We start from the raw sequence: 18299 nt of genomic DNA, 5'->3' as shown, positions 1-18299 counted from the left end.
GGTTTTTAGGTGATTTATTTTTGCTTGATTAGACAAGTGTTGGGCTGGTCCCCAATCTTTACACCAGAATACGTGATACACAAATTGTTATAATATTATAACACATAGCACAGAGAACATAGTTTGTATGATTTGGAGACATGTGATGCGCACAACTTACCTTACTAAAGTTAACTGGTGGCTGGGGAGGGAGGAGGAGGTGCAGGAAGGGCCATGCGAGGTGAAAATACATTAATTTGCCAAATCATGAAAAACAGGATCCTCTACAATGGGATAAATACTAGGTAAGAGATGTGAGGTATGGATTAGTGATGGGGGAAATGCAACTTACAGGGATAATATGTTTAGAATAGAAGAGCATGTTATAACAGCTATATCTGATGTTAGTTGTAGAACATTCTGCAAAAACTTCATAAAAAATCCCATGTTTGGCAACTAGTATTTAATTTTTGATGATGAATTGGGAGAGCAGTTTGCATGCAAGAATGAATCAGTATATAATTATGTGCTCTGGCTTACAAACACATCTTGGTTAAGAGTTTGTGGGAAGCAAGTATGTGTTATTGAAAGACTTGTGCCTTCTGGAATGAAACTTTTTAATTGTTTCTTGCATTACTGTTTTTGGCTGTTAGTGCTTTTCAGATCAAATTTTGCAAGAGGCCTTCTTTTCTCCAACTACAAATTTTATGTTAATAACATCTTTCTTCAGTGGTCATGGAAAGTTTTGATGGCAGAACAGCTGTTTTGGATATCCAGTGACGTAACAATGTTTTTGTTTTGATCAAGGAATTAGTAATACGGATGTAATGTTACAGTAACCTTAATGTTTCTGTCACCTTTCATCCTAATGTAGACATTGGGCTACAATACTGCTTGGTCTGTGACCCCAACCTAGATTCTGTCTTTGAGACACAACAGTGCAAGAGTGCTGTATATGTCAGTAAGAGAAACACCTTCAAGTGGCAAAAGCAGGAAATGGTGAATGGGCTGTCCACATGATATGAGTAATTTGTGTTGTTTTGGTACTGTAACCAATATTCACCCTGCAGTTGACTGCGGGTGACATGGAGATGAATTGCAGACATCTGCTCAATATGATGAACAAGCACAGCATGTCATTGGCTCTTTGTAAAGTACAGCCTACTCTTCATGTCATTTAGATGATAAACAATTGTAGCCATTTGTAATTATCAATTAATATGGAAGGCTAACCTGTCTCTTTTTTGTTTTCTTTTAGGATATTCAAGACCACATGAAGGAGGTACATCCTAGCAGTGTGCAGTTAATAGGTCTTCATTGCACTCTTAACATTTTACAGACAACGATTTTCCAGCAACATCTTGCACGAAATTTGGAAGAGCTGTACCCACTTTGTGCTTCATTTTTTGAAGCTTTGTCTGAACTTGAAGACACTGACATATCTCAAAAACTGACATTATATTTTGACTGTCTGAATTATATCATATCATTTAGTAAACAAAGTTCTGTAAAAGGTAAACTTAATACTGGCTTTGTTAGTTGTGTTTCAGCTTCACTTGTGAAAGCAGTGTTGAAACTGCAACAGCAGAGTACTATTGAAGACAGCACTTACATTGAAAAAGAGACACTTAAGTTTGTGCAGCAAGTGTTATTGCCAAAGAACTGTGTTAAAGATATTGTTTCTTCTCTCTCCTCAGTGTTTGAAAGTGAAAGCTGCTCTAATAATCTCATTACTGAAACACTGCTTTATACTCTGCTTTTAGCAAGAGAGAAATTTAGTGCAGATGTTGTGTCTAAGCTATACGCTATATTTTTTGGTGCTGTTGTTACAGACACTAAAGAGGACAGCAGTGGTTTATTTCAGGCACTTGTAGTATTTAGCTTTCTTGTTGGCTTTAAGCCAACAACTATGGCTCCACTGGGGGACTCCAGGGTACAGTTATTAAGGTACAGAGATTTTAAAATGCTTTTTAATGAGTTGAATGTTCACAAACCACGTAATGTTGATGAAACATCATTGGCTGTCTTGAAGGGCTTGTTTGATGTTATAATTACAAAAGAAACAAACTTGGATGCTGTCATTAAAGAAGTTACAATGTTGAAATGGCTACAAGCTCTGATGTTGTCAGTTGTTCAAGACAACACTGCATCAGAAAGAATGTTTGAAATATTGTGCTGTTTTGTTCATCTTAGCCCATTAGTAGTGGAACCCATAATAATGGACATCCTAAAAGAAATAATGTTTTCTAGTAAACCGGTACTGCCAGTAATGTTGAGATATACAACTTTTATGTGTACCATCCTTGAGATGTTTATGAAACTTCATAGACTGCAGAAATTTATTTCAAAATTGTTAACTACTTTAAAGGCTATGTTTGAAGGACCAGTAACATCTGGATTATTAATGGCTGAGGTCTCAGATGTTTTCCCAGAAAAATTCTGCTCGCAGTTTTCTAAAAATGTCTTGCTGCTGCCCAGTTCTCAGATAATATCAATGATGAGAACCTTTATTTACCATTTAAAAGAAGACTGTCTTCCAAAGCTGCCAGCTTGTAGAAATGGTAAGATTAACTATAGAACAGCAATAAATTGTTTCTGTGTTCTTCAGTGTAACATAGATATTATTACTTTAACTGTGCAGTAGTCGCATGAATTTCTGCTACATTATGGGTTGCTTGGGTGACAGCTGTCACTGACCATTGTTCTCAATGTTATATTAACAATGATGAAACAAAATAGGATATATATGTCCATAATGATTTCAGAGTCATTTAATTATTAGACACCATACATGAATGTGCTATGCATATTATAATATCCATACATAACTATTTTAATGAAAACAAACAAAAATGAACATATATTGCAGTAAAAATGAATAATAAGTGTAATTTCTGAACATACACTGCAATACCTATATATATATGAGCCTCTCTGATATAAGAGCTAACCAATATTTCAAAAATTACTTTTTGATACATCTATTATTTCAGTCCGCACTGTCCAAACAATTAACACAAACTTCCTTCAAATGATCAGAGCAGGTCCACCTGTCACACGCAACACACTACTTCTGGTTGATTTGTCCTGTGCTCTGCCACTCTTGTAACACATTCCTCCTCTTTTTCTCTTTCTTTCCTCTTGTGGCTTCTTTACAGTCCCCTCCATTCCACAAAGTGGAAATCTGTGCCTCCTGACCTCCTTAGCTACATATGGTGCTCAAAATCTCCTTTCTGTTTGGGGCTTCATAAGTTCTCATACAATAATGGTTAGGAAACCAGTTCTCTTCAGTGCTTTATTTTCATTTTAATTGTATTAAATTCTGAAAAGTAAATAACTTCCATATTGAAATTGAAATGGAAATTGTAACACCAGTGGTTGCACAGGTGATAATTCTCAACTACACCACACAAAGTGGAGAAACTTATTTTTATGCTTGCTAACAACAGCCACATTCAAAGACCAGGGGTGAAAAACTAACCTTTAAAGTGTAACATGAAGCTATACAAATTCACATATGTGGACAACCTGTACAGGCAACAGCATAACAAAAAGAAAGTTGATGCATGACATATGCCACCCACGTGACTACTCAAGGATTAAAAAAATTTTTTGCTTGGCATGTTATGATGTTAATTCAAATGTTATTGTTTACTAAATGTAATTGATATATGTCGACTATGAGTGTTCAGACTAAGAAGTTAGTTCTCTGTCTGTTTTATTGTTTTCTCAAAGTTTTGCTTTTGAAGTTTTCTGATTTTTTGTTTTTATGTAAAGGACTCAATGTCATACTGTAAAATGAATTCTGGGAAATGCTTCAGATATTTGGAATTTTTCCTAATGCAACTGTTTCAAAAAGTCTTTTGTATGTGACCCATGTTTCCATATAGGTATTTTGAGCTTTCAACTGCATTTACTGTATTATACAAGACATTTCAGAATGTAAGTGTACTGGATTTTTATATTTTTTAGAAAAAATGTATTTAAAAAATTACAGAGTGTTGTTGATACATTTGTTGATTATATTTCCACATAACTGCTATCCTGTTCATTGCATGTGGTGAGTCATGGCAAAGCTTTTTTATGGTATCATCAAAGAACTCTCCCACCAGCTCTTTCCGCCAATTCAGAACTTGTTTCTGCATCTGCTCGGTGGCTGAAAATTTAATTTCACTCATGCGCTTTCAGCAAGGTGAAAAGATGATAAACTGAAGGTGCCAAGTCAGGATAATATGGGGGGGGGGATGAGTCCAAGAGCACCTTGGTGACTAAGGCTGTGTGAGGACAGGCACTGTCATGCAACAAGCACACTCCTCAGCATTTCCCTCCTTTTGTTTTGGATGTCCTTTTTTTTTTTTTTTTTTTTTCTCACAATTGTATCTCAGATGATTACAAAAGTAATTCGTAGACTAGGAAGCAGGAGACAGGTCAGGGCAGCTGGCCACACTACAGGATATCAACAGACAGTGCTGTGATTGAATAATCAAACAATTTTAATTGTGTCTTGAGAAGCAGTCACGTAGAACGTAACAAGCATTTCTAATCACTGAATAAAGTTTATTGTCAACACAACAGCAAACTGTCTTTCTAGCTGCTCTGGTTCTTACAGAGCTAAGTAATGATAATGTCAGTGGCCGCTGTCCCGGGGAGCTGAGCTGTCAAATTGAGATGACAATCTGCACTGAAAAACTGCCCCTGAATGCTGTCTTCAGCGTCCTTTACACTAGTGCCAGAGATGACACTGATGTCGTATAATCTTACTGCAGAAGGGATGTGTAGCACCTGCCACGCTGGTGCCACCCATCGGGGTCCACAGATACTGATGTTTGCACTGGCAGGTTTTGATGGTCAGCACATGAGTGGAGTCTTACGATGACACCACATCAAAACCACTGTGCAGTGATGGCCTCTGCCTGAGGCAGAAATCCAACCAAAATGACGTATTTCCAGTTCCAAAACTCGGAGACCATGAGTTTTTTGCCCAAAATTGTGGTTTTGAATTTTTTGGGAGGTGGGAATTGGTGTGATGCCACTATAACAAATGTCTTTTTGTCTCGTGTGTGTAATGAGCTGCCCACACTTCATCTCCAGTTACAATAGAGCTCGGAAAAACCTCACCTTCCAATTCAAGTTGCTCAAGAAACTCACTGGCGTTATTGATGCAATTTTTATTGTGCTGCTCTGTCAGCTGTTTTTGGACCCATCTTGCACAGAGTTTTTGGTGTGTGTCTCACATGGGAGAATTCTCGCTGTAAAAGATTTTGCTTCGTGAAAAAGTTGCAGTATGTGTTATTCGTTCTGCGAGTAGGAAGTTGATCACAGTGTGTAACACGCACTTGGCAAGATTTCTTATTGACTTGTTTCATGCAACTGGACACTACAACATGAGTTTACGTGCTACAGTGTTCCTGTGATGCTCGCTCTGGACACCGGGTCTTCCTCTACCACTCAGTGTTGCCAACCCTGAAAACAGAAAACAATGCAGCTTGTAAAGGCCACAGCACACTTACTCTCTGAATATGCCTCATGGAATATTCAACTCAGCTACCTATGTTTGTGATGTTTGTATTTGCATTCCATTATTGATTTCAGAGTTATATAATTCCATCCTAAGATGTCCTTATTGCTGTCCAAATGAAATGAATACAGAGTTCATAGAGCATCTCAAATAGCATATACAGTCCAGAATGAGATTTTCACTCTGCAGCGGAGTGTGCGCTGATATGAAACTTCCTGGCAGATTAAAACTGTGTGCCCGACCGAGACTCGAACTCGGGAGACATGGCTTAGCCTGGGCTGTGGCTAAGCCATGTCTCCGCAATATCCTTTCTTTCAGGAGTGCTAGTTCTGCAAGGTTCGCAGGAGAGCTTCTGTAAAGTTTGGAAGGTAGGAGACGAGGTACTGGCAGAAGTAAAGCTGTGAGTACCGGGCGTGAGTCGTGCTTCGGTAGCTCAGATGGTAGAACACTTGCCCGCGAAAAGCAAAGGTCCCGAGTTCGAGTCTCGGTCAGGCACACAGTTTTAATCTGCCAGGAAGTTTCAGCATATACAGTGTGTAGCACACCTACTATGCAAGCCAACTTTACTATCAGATGTTTAGAGGTCCCTGGCAACAGTTATGCTGAAGTTGAGTTACATACACGTGCCAGATATGATATGAGTAACGAGAACCTGTATTTACTGTTTGAAAGAAGATTGTTTTTCAGAGTTGCTAGTTAGCAGAAATGCCTCATATGTTTGGAATATTCAACTCAGCTACCTATGTTTGTGATGTTTGTATTTGCATTCCATTATTGATTTCAGAGTTATATAATTCCATCCCAAGATGTCCATACTGCTGTCCAAATGAAATGAATACAGAGTTCAAAGAGCATCTCAAATAGCATATACAGTGTGTAGCACACCTACTATGCAAGCCAACTTTACTATCAGATGTTTAGAGGACCCTGGCAACAGTTATGCTGAAGTTGAGATACATACACGTGTCAGATATGATATCAGTAATGAGAACCTGTATTTACTGTTTGAAAGCAGAAATTTCAAGACTCATAAAATGCAGCCTAATATTTGCCTGTTACACATGTGTGTGTCTTGACAGTTGTTGTTACTGTGTTCTTCACTCTCCTGCTTATAAAGTTGGCTTGCCGAGTGTGTCTTTATTTCTATGCTATTTGAGTTGCTCTATGTATCAGATGGTCGAGTGATTTGGACAACCATATGAATATATAGAATGGAGTTACATAATTCCAAAATTGATAACATAATGTAATTATAGGAATGCAGCATTATTATTGCATCATGATGGTGGCTAAGAACCGTATGTTTCAGTTTAAAATCTTGTAGACATTGAGTACTTACACAGTTGGATAAGAATGGGGAAATGTGGTCACTGTTGGTGTGGCCCAAATATGGAACCATTCTGACATTCACTTGAAGTGCTTTAGGGGAAAATCTAAATTAAGATATTGGACAGAGATTTGAACACTTTTTAAGAATACAAGTTCATTGTCATAACGACAGTGCCTTCTGCCAAGTCAAATCTTTACTGGCTACAAGAGTGTTGATGCAAAATTTGGAGAATAGGCTATATCTGTAATTTCTTTCAGTGCACCTCGCTATGCACATTCTTAGGTGGAATTCCTCCCAAGCTTTTGATATCTTGAAATTATTTTAATATTCTTCATATTTCTTGTTATCTGTTGCATAGAACAAATTGTACAACCTTTTAATTAATTAATTTGCTTTACTGCAATTGCATTGCCCATGTCTTGAAATAAGACGAAAGCATTTAATGCAGTCTTCTTCAACAAAGATTGTTTCTATCTCTGGCTTGGAAAAGGCCAATAATGGTTTGTAATCAGCATAAAAAATTGTAACAGTTGTTAGTTTTTGTTGTGGTCTTCAGTCCAAAGACTAGTTTGACGCCGCTTCTCACAATAATCTGTCCTGTGCAGCCGTCTTCATCTCCGAATAACTACTGCAGCCTACATCCTTTTTAAACCTTTGTACTGTATTCGTCTCTTGATCTCTCTCTCTGTCCCCACCTGCACACAATTCCCTCCAATACTGAAGTGGTGATCCTCGATGCCTCAGAATGTGTCCTATTGACCTATCTCTTCTTTTAGTCAACTTGTGCCACAAATTTCTTCACTGCAATTCTATTCAGTCCCTGCTCATACTTCCTCATGGGTTACGTGATCTACCCAACTAGTCTTCAGCCTTCTTCTGTAGCACCACATTTCAAAAGCTTCTATTCTCTTCTTTATTGTACACATTTTACTTCCATAAAAGGCTACACTTTGGAAAAATACCTTCAAAAAATACTTCCTAACATACATATCTGTATTTGATCTAAAAAGATTTCTCTTCTTCACAAATGCTTTTCTTGCCATTGCCAGTCTACATTTTATATCCTCTCTGCTTTGGCTGTCATCAGTTATTTTACTGCCAATGTAGCAAAATGCATCTACTACCTTCAGTGTCTCATTTCCTAATCAAATTTGTTAGTGGGGAATGTTATTATAGATAAGTAATGTAGCTCCTGTAGTTGGCTGTTGATTTGAAAATTTTTGTTGCAGACAATTCATGTGAATCAGCAGAAATTCATACTGCTTTGCTATCCTGCTTATTGTGCCACTTCTTGGTTGGTATTCGTCTAGCTGAGCATACAGTAATAAATTCTGTTCGTAAACGCTTTTGCGAAGCTCTGGAGGAGATGGCTGATGTGTTGGGACAGTTTGGCTCAGCTGTTGTTCAAATCCAACATGTAAGTCTTTTATATGGTTTTAATGTTATTATGTTTTTTTAATCATATTAATGTTGGTAACTATACCTTGAATATGTGGTTTCCCAAGGCACAGTCTTAGGTTTGCTGTAAGTCTCAATTTAAAAAAAACAACATATTCTGTTCTGCATATCTAGATGTACTACCATAGTGATAAATGTAACACATGATGAGCAAATAATAGATAGGGTTGAAGGATCAAATTTTTAGATGTCCGTTTTGATGATAATTTAGCCTGGAAAAAACACACGTTAGAACTCTTAAAAATCTTGGTTCAGATACATGTGCTCTTAGAATTGTTGTAAACCTTGGGGAAAGAAAAATAAGTAAGTTGACATATTCTGAATATTTTCATACAGTAATGTCATGTGGAATAATAGTCTGGGATAACCTGTCTTTAAGAAAGAAGGTCTTCGTTGTTCAAAAACGTGCTGTAAGAATATAATGTGGTGCTCATCCATGATCATTTTCTAGATATCTTTTTAAAGAGTTGGTCATTCTCACTACTACTTACAATATATTTATCCCCATGTGAAGTTTGTTGTAAATAATGTATTGCAGCTTCTTACATGCTCCACCTCCAATCCTATAATTACTGACTGAAATCAATTATTTCAATTCTATCTCTGCTGATTTTTCAGGACATGTACTTTATCCTTTGTAACAGCACACTGAGCAAACAGGGTGGAAAGTTCAAACATGTTGATTGATCAAAATACTTGGTAATTCGTTGGTAAAATTGTTCCTCATGTTTCACGTGTATGGGTCTTCTTTCTTGCTTTCATGTAGAATATTGACAAAATGTTTGGATTTGCAGGAGTTCACGGATTTGATCTTGTTTTATCCATTCTAGTCAATACACTGGACATGTTTCAATTTGCAGTTTGTTTATATATTTTTGAAATCTTTTCACAAATTATAAATAACACTATTGCATTGTGGTTCACAAATATAAAAAGATACTTTTGAAAATTATTATTTAGACGTAATGGACAACACTCACTTAACTTTGACCACATGCAGCCATACACCACTTCTCTCCACAAACTACTACCCAGCAACCAACTCAGTTTACCCAGTAATAGTCCATAGATCATTAAATACAAAGATAACAACACATTGGTCAAAGACTAGTAAATTTCTCCATGCCTGCGTACCTCTCTGACATTTACGTTCATCATAATAATCAAGACCGGTTTTTTTATAAGAAATATTTACAAAATTCATGACAGTTAAAAAAGGGTATTGCAAAATGTGTTATAAAACATCTTGTATTGGAAATTACACTAGATGTATAGAACATGACGTAGTCAGACCAGTTTCATTACACAAGCCCACGAACCAAAATGTGAGCATGAGAATGATAACAGGTTGATGAAAACATAAAGGGAACAGTTCTGAATTCAGTTTTGTCCTTTATACAGTGCAAATTAGTATGTAACTGGATTGTTGCAGAAGAAGTTGAATAGCACCGTGGTGTAGTGGTTATGATACTAAAGTGTTGCATGGAGGCTCATGAGTTCAAAACTCACCTGGACTGTACAATTTTAATTTCTATATTTGGTTCGAGTACATTCTAGAAGTATCCACAAATTTAAAGAATCATTGTACTGGACTGTTCTGTAGCTGTATATATACTGTATGTGTTCTGGCCGGAGGCAGTTCACTCCGCACTCTTGTATGTGCAGATGCTGAATAAACCTTCATTAAATGAAGTTAGTGTTTGTCATTCCTCTAATTACATCTTCTTCTATGTGACATTATTCTGGTGGAGACGCTGGATATTGGAACTTGTGATGGCACACATTATTGACGACACAGTGGCTCCCATCAGGCCACGACAGAGCCACCGTTTACGTGGCGAGAAACCCGAGTTCAAGCCATATCGCAATCTACTGGAGACAGAAGAAGAAGAAGAGGGTGTTACGATGACAGCAACTGTGTGCCACCACATGAGACATCCTTCTGGGTTCCCTGGTGTTGATGGCCAAGATCCAAACAAGTGGCCAAAGGTATATGAGCGTATAGCCAAATTTAGCAAATGGGAAGACACCGTGTGTTTGGCTAACGTATTTTTCTATTTGGAGGGCACTGCCAAGCCATGGTATGAGAACAGTGAAGAGAAGTTCACAAGCTGGGAAGTATTCCAGGCAGAACTGTGCAAGTATTTCAGTGACACACAACGACAGAAGTGCAAGGTTGAAGATAAATTTAAGTGCATGCCACAGAATCCAAGAGAAATTATACCATTCTACATTCAAGATGTCTTGGAGCTGTGTAAAATAGTGGATCCTAGAATGAAGGAGGAGGATAAGATTGCAAATCTCATGAAGGGTGTTGCTAAGGACATGTATCGAGCCCTACTCCTGATGGAGGTTTTGACAGCAGACGACTTCATAAAATGGTGCCAGTATATCGAGACAATGCATCAAAAAAGAATTACATGCAAGAAGTTTGAACGGCTTCCAAACGTCGTATCGATGTCTGTAATGGAGGAAGCAACTGATTTCACAAATGTTCTTCGTCAGATAGAGAGAGAGGAAGCTCAGAAGGCACTTGGATTGCACACTTCAAGAGATCATAAGGGAGAAAGTGGAACAGACATTGAACCCGTTGCCTCGTCCTTCATTTCCCTTTAAAACAGTGAAAAAGTCGAGACTCAGGTGGAGTTACGTTCCTACAATGCCGCATGAGGAACCTGCTTGGGCACCAAGGAAGACTGAAATCTGGAAGACCCAGGATAACCGACCGGAATGTTTCCACTGTGGACGACCGGGACTTGTGGCACGCTGTTGTTGAGAAAGGCGGCGGATATTTGATGATGCCCATGCCAGAAGACAGCAGACTGATGTTAGCCGACGCCAACTCCGGGACGACGAAGATGAACAAGAAGATGTGGGTGCAGTACGATGTAGGCCACTATCGATGCAAGCTAGCCGCTGGAGAGGATGCTCCTCAACACGCCGTTCAAGGTCTTCATCGCCGTTTAGAAGCTCTGGCCGATCACCTAGGTGCTGCAACCTGGAAAACTAAAGGGTGTGACCTTCCTTGGAGGTGAGGCCGCCAAAGAGAAAAATCCTCCGCCGTCAATCACTACAAAAATGATAGGAAACTACATTGATATCCTCATGGATGGCCGACCAATCCAAGCTCATGTGGACTCTGGAGCATCATATTCAGACATTTTGGAGAAGAACCGTCGCCAGTTGCATAAAACTGTATTCGTCAACAACAAAACATCTCTGCTGAAGGTGGCTAATAGGAAATATGTAAAACCTACAGGAAGATGTACCATTCATGTGGGTAAAAGTGGCCATACACAGCCCTTAGAATTCATCGTTTTACAAGAGTGTAGTCGTGACTTCATTCTCAGGTGGGACTTTCTGAAAGCTTCTCAGGCAGTTATAGATTGTGGTTGCTCAAAGATTCTGCTAGACGAGATGAGATACTGTGGACAGGAAGTTGCACATCCGAGTGTGTGGAGACTGTGTGCTGAATGAAGTGATCATTCCTGCAGTCAGTGCTAGAAAGGTAACTGTCACGTGTCATGCCATGCATCAACCAGTGTATCTTGCAGTGGAATGTAAGAGAAGCATACCACTGAGGAATAACTTGGTCATCCCAGTCTCTACCGTCTCATTTAAGAACGGATTTGGTGAATTGTGGGTAGTTATCTGTCGCCGAGAACTGCCGCCGAGAACCGCAGATCCTTCCAAGATGCATGTGTGTAGCAAGTGCTGAGCAGTTCATTGAAGAACAGTTGAGTGTCATTGAAACCTACCCCGCCGAGTCTGTGGGCGAATTTAGTGCTACCACTACGAGACAAGATCTTCTAAATCGACTATCACCAGTTCTCACTAAGGAACGACAGAAGAAGCTACTTGCCATTCTTCAAGAGTTCTCTGAATAATTCAATCCACAAGTGAAGAGCAAATTAGACAAATCGATGGTGAAGCACCGGATTAGCTCTGGAGACCATCAACCTATAAGTCAGAGAGCATACTGTGTGTGTCAGCAACGGAACATTGAATAATTCATGCCCAGGTAGAGAAAATGAAGAAGAATGACATCATTCAGCCTTCACAGAGCCCATGGTCATCACCAGTGCTCCTCATCAGGAAGAAGGATGGCAGTTGGTGCTTTTGTGTTAATTACAGGAAGCTTAATAAGATAACTAAAAAGGACGTTTACCCTCTTCCACGAATTGACGATACACTATATTGTCTGAAGGGGGCTAAGTTTTCCTCAACCATGGACATGTACTCGGGATATTGGCAAATCGAAGTAGATGAGGCTTATCATGAAAAAACTGCATTCATCACCCCTGAAGGCCTGTATGAGTTTAAGGTAATGCCGTTTGGTTTGTGTAATGCACCAGCAACTTTTGAACGGGTGATGGATAATCTTCTACTTCACCCGGAGTGGACAATGTGTCTTTGTTATATAGATGACATTATAATGTTCTCAGAGACATTTGATGAACGTATAAAAAGACTGAGAGCTGTTCTTAAGTTTCTCCAACAAGGTGGGCTGAAACTTAGTCCAAGAAAGTCTCTCTTTGGAGCAAAAGAAATCAAAATATTTTGGCACCTTGTGTCAAATGAAGATGTGTGGCCAGACCCAGAAAAGGTGAGACCTATAACAGAATTTCCTATTCCTAAAAGTATTAATGAGAAGCTTCCTTGGTTTATGTCCATATTACTGTCATTTTATCAAAGTCTTTTATGTCAAAGCCAGGCCACTCCAAGAGTTGTTAAAAGTTGATGCTAATTTTATCTGAGGTGGTGCTCAACAAGAATCTTTCAATGTGCTGTGAAAAGCTCTGATGACTGACCCTGTACTTGGTCTGTATGATGAGAGAGCACCTACACAACTACACACAGATGCCAGTGGTTATGGGATCGGTGCTTTTCTGGTGCAAATTTTGGATGGATCTATGCTTCTAGGACACTTACAAAGGCCGAGAGAAACTACTTGACTACAGAAAGAGTATGTCTTGCTGTGATACCGAGCGAGGTGGCGCAGTGGTTAGCACACTGGACTCGCATTCGGGAGGACGACGGTTCAATCCCGTCTCCGGCCATCCTGATTTGGGTTTTCCGTGATTTCCCTAAATCGCTTCAGGCAAATGCCGGGATGGTTCCTTTGAAAGGGCACGGCCGATTTCCTTCCCCATCCTTCCCTCACCCGAGCTTGCGCTCCGTCTCTAATGACCTCGTTGTCGACGGGACGTTAAACACTAATATCCTCCTCCTCTTGCTGTGATCTGGGCCTTGTGCATATTTCAACAGTATCTCTATGGAAGGCCATTCACAGTTGTTACAGACCATCATTCACTTTGTTAGCTGACAGGTCTTAAGGATCCAACTGGACGACTTGCCAGGTGGGCACTATGTCTTCAAGAGTATGACATTACCATAGTGTACAAGATGCTGACAGTCTCTCAAGAAACCATTTGCAAGACCATCAAGACTTTGACGAAGATAGTGAGTGTCTCGCTGCACTCCAGGATCTCTCTGCTGAGCAGAAGGATGCCAAGATATCTCAAATTATGCTTGTCTTAAATCACTCAGAGGACTTGAAAGGACAATTTAAGGTAGTCAATGGAATACTTTGCAAGAAAAACTTTGATCCATTTGGAAAGAGGTGGCTACCAGTGATTTCTAAGCACGTGTGCTTAGATGTTCTACAGAAATTCCATGACACCCTGAGGCTGGACATTTAGGATTTATTAAGACCTACGATAGAATCTGCAAGAGATTTTTCTGGCCAGTTTTATTTAGGAGTGTCTGTCACTATGTGTTGCACTGTAGAGAGTGCCAGAGTAGAAAGGCAGTTCCTCAGAAACCACCTGGCTGACTCATACCAATTCCACCAGCTGAAATGCCTTTCCAGCATGTTGGGATTGACCTACTTGGACGATTTCCAACATCTGCTACTGGTACTAGATGGATTATTGTTTGCATTGATTATCTGACAAGCTATGCCATTACAAAAGCCATGAAAACAGCTGAAGCATCCGAGGTAGCCAAATTCATCGTAGAAGACATTGTATTAAAACATGGTGCCCCAAGGTCGTTAATTACGGATCAAGGGAAAGTTTTTCAATCGAATCTTGTGACAGAGATAAACCATCAGTGCAACATTACTCACCACATGACGACTGCCTACCATCCGCAAACTAACGGGCTTAATAAGACCTAGGCCGACATGCTATCAGTGTTCGTCAGTATTGAGCAGAGCAACTGGGATGAGGTGCCACCTTTCATGATGTTTGCTTAAAATACCACCAAACAAGACACCACAGGATTTACACCATTTTACCTGGCGCATGGGTAAGAGGTGACTACGACGATGGACACTTTGTTTCCGTTACAGCCTGATGACGTGGACGACGACTACATTGGCCAGGTGTTAACCAGAGCTGAGGAAGCTTGGCAGTGAGCTCGACTACACATGATGCAGGCTCAAGAAAACGATCGCCGAAATTATGACATGAGCCACTGCCCTGTTGTCTACCAGCCTGGTGTCCTCGTCTGGATCTTCACTCCTGTTCGGAAGGTTGGTCTCTCTGAGAAGCTCCTCAGGCACTACTTTGGACCTTATAAGGTTGTAAGACAGTTGTCTGATGTTACTTATGAAGTTGAAGATTTCAACTCCGACCTAAGACGATGAAAGATCAGAGATACAGTCCACATCCTTTGAAGGAAGCCTTACAGGGATCCTGCCCCCCCCCCCCCCCCCCCCCCCCAGGGTAAATTCAAAGCTCCAGCGACAGGCAACAAGCAGAAAGGTGATGAAGAGAGAAGCGGAAAAGAAGTTCTGAGAAGATCACTGCCAGGGCGAGTATCAGTCATGGGGAGTCGGAGTATGCGGGACCGATGACTAGTTCCCGGACTAGGAGGACGTAACACCGAGATGCTGTTCTCTTAAGGAGGCAACAATGTTGCAGAAGAAGCTGAGTTATGATACTAAAATGATATGAGTTATGATACTAAAATGTTGCATGGAGGGTCGTGAGTTCAAAACTCACCTGGACTGTACAATTTTAATTTCTATATTCGGTTAGAGTACATTCTAGAAGTATCCATAAATGTCAAGAATCATTGTCCTGGAAAGTTCTGTAGCCATATAGAGTTTGCTCCACGCTCCTGTATGTACAAGTGCTGAATAAACCTTCGTTAAGTGAAGTTAGTGTTCATCATTCATCTAATTAAATCTTCTTCTACTTCACAATATTATGAAAAGGGAAGTTGCCACTCACCATATAGTGAAGATGCTGAGTTGCAAGACGACAACGAACGCACACACACACACACACACACACACACACACACACACACACACACACACACACACGAATGAACGCAACTCAGTCACATGACTGCAGTCTCTGGCAACTGAAGCCACATTGCAAACAGCAACAGCAGTGTATGATGTGTGTGATGACTGGGTGGGGGTAAGGAGGAAGCTGGCGTGGGGAGGGGGAGGGATAGCAGGGTAGATATGGGGGAAAGTAAAGTGCTACTTGTGGGAGCATACAGGCATGAGGTGGAAAGAGGGTAGGAAAGTTAGGTGCAAACGGGAGATTAGACAAAGGGCAGGGGAGGAGATTAGTGGCAAAGGAGAGAAGTAAGAAGGCTGTGGGTATGTTGCTGGAATAGGGACTGTGTAGTGCTGGAATGGGAACAGGGAAGGGGCTAGATGGATAAGATTAATGGTTAATGAAAGTTGAGGCCAGGAGGGTTACGGGAATGTGGGATACGTTGCAAGGAGTGTTCCCACCTGCGCAGTTAAGAAAAGCTAGTGTTGGTGGGAAGGATCGAGTGGCACAGGCTGTGAAGCAGTCATTGAAATGAAGAACATTGTGTTGGGTGATGTGTTTAGCAATGGGGTGGTCCAGCTGTTTCTTGGCCACAGTTTGTCAGTGGCCATTCATGCGAACAGACAGCTTGTTGGTTCTCATGCCCACGCAGAATGCAGCACAGTGGTCGCAGCTTAGCTAGTAGATCACATGACTGGTTCGACAGGTAGCCTTTGATGGGACAGGTGATGCTTGTAACGGGACTGTAGTAGGTGATGGTGGGAGGATGAATGGAACAGATCTTGCATCTAGGTTTATTACAGGGATATGAGCCATGAGGCAAGGGGTAGGGAGCAAGGGTTGTGTAGGGATTATTATTATTATTAAGCATTACAATCCATGAAGGCTTTTTGCTGCAGAATGGACAATGTTGAACCACTTTGCTCTGTCTTTACAAGTAATTTGCCACTGTCTGTCATGTCCTAGTTTTCTGAGATCGTCTTGAATATTGTCCAAGTATCTCATGCGTGGGCGTCCAAGAGGTCGTCTTCCGGTGGGAATCTCTTCAGTCACTTTCTTGATGGTCCTGTTTGGTGGTGCTCTGATGACATGCCCTATCCATTTCAGTCTTTTGGCTTTAATTTTGGCCACTATATCGGAGTCTTTATATAATTTGTAAATTTCATTGTTATTTAGCAATCTCCATTCATCACTGATCCTATCTCTTATGGGTCCAAATATTTTTCTCAAAATTTTTCGTTCAAATACTCTTAATCTGTTTTCCTCTTTTTTTGTGAGAGTCCAGGTTTCAGATCCATAGGTGAGTACTGGTATAATCAATGATTTGTATACTTGTAGTTTGGTGTTCCTAGATATTAACTTACTTTTGAAAACTGTCAAGAGACTATAGTAGCATTTATTAGCCTTCTGAATTCGTGATTCTATTTCAATTTTTATGGAGTTGTCAGAGGTTACTATTGTACCAAGGTAATTAAATTCATTTGTCTTTGTGAAAGCTGTGTTATTAATTTGCAGTACATTATTATTTGATGGATAGCGGGATAAGATAAAGTACATTGTTTTGTCTGTATTCAGCTGGAGGCCTGTGCCATTTGTGGCTTTAATTAATTGTGCTGTAAGAAGCTTCAAATCATTCTCACTGTCAGATAATAATGCAATGTCATCGGCGTATGCTACAATGTTAATTTTGCTTTCCAGTTGTGCTCCAATTTGTAGTAGCTTTACTTTTTGGATTATTCTATTGATTACTATGTTAAAAAGAACTGGTGAGAGTGAATCCCCTTGTTTGACTCCAGTTTTAACCTCAAAGTCTTCAGAAAGTTTGCCAGCTACTTTTATTTTGTATTTTGAGTTTAAAGTGCAAGCTTTTATTAAATTTATCAATTTGTTAGGGATGCCAATCTGCCTCATGCACTTCCATAAATATTCCCTGTTGATACTGTCAAAAGCTTTTTTAAAATCAATGAAAAGCATATGTACATTTTGATTGAATTCATATTTCTTTTCACCCAACATCCTTAGGACATATATATTGTCAATAGTCGATCTGTTAGGTCTAAATCCACATTGGGCATCATCTAGGGAGTCTTCAACGTAAGGGCTTATCCTTGCTAACAGTATATTTGTCAGAATTTTATATGTTGTGTTTAGTAACGCAATTCCTCTGTAGTTTGAACAATTTGTTGGGTCCCCCTTCTTGTATATAGGGCACACAACTACTTCTTTCCAATCATGTGGGACCTGTTCCTGCTTCCAGATGTTGGTGATGATTTTGTGTAAGCAGTTTACAAAAGGAAATTTACTGAGCTTCCATATATCTGTGTCTATACCATCACTTCCAGGAGCTTTATGTCTCTTCAGCTTCTTGATGCTTTCTTTAATTTCTGCTAAGCTGGGCTCTTCGTCCGATGGGTCAGCAGTAAGATATTCATTGTCATCTTCCTGAGAGACGCTTATAGTTGGAGCATTTAGTAACTCATTAAAATATTCCTTCCATCTGTTAGCAATGTCACTTCTTTCTGTTAGCAAGGAGCCATCTGGGTCTGTTATGAACTGTCCATAATTTTTTATATTCCCACTTTTAAACATATTTATGCTCTTGAAAAATCCTCTGGAGTCTGTGGTACGGTCATTCTCAGCTCTTTTTAATTTGTAATTCATAAAATCCCTTTTCTTTTTCCTAATGAGTTTCCTGGCATGTTTCTGTTTCTCT

At 39.8% G+C, this 18299-nt stretch overlaps 1 protein-coding gene across 1 annotated transcript in view; it reads left to right on the top strand.

Annotated features, from left to right (window-relative positions):
* Positions 1–18299, top strand: part of LOC126162321 (uncharacterized) — a 135723-nt gene that overhangs the window by 18714 nt on the left and 98710 nt on the right. Inside the window, exons 3-4 of the mRNA XM_049918745.1 lie at positions 1238–2540; positions 8057–8244. Coding sequence (XP_049774702.1) covers positions 1238–2540; positions 8057–8244 — 1491 coding nt within the window. The remainder of the gene's footprint in view (positions 1–1237; positions 2541–8056; positions 8245–18299) is intronic.

This window comes from Schistocerca cancellata, chromosome 2, assembly GCF_023864275.1.
Source record: "Schistocerca cancellata isolate TAMUIC-IGC-003103 chromosome 2, iqSchCanc2.1, whole genome shotgun sequence".
NCBI lineage: Eukaryota > Metazoa > Arthropoda > Insecta > Orthoptera > Acrididae > Schistocerca > Schistocerca cancellata.
This window is presented reverse-complemented; position numbering and strand designations above follow the sequence as displayed.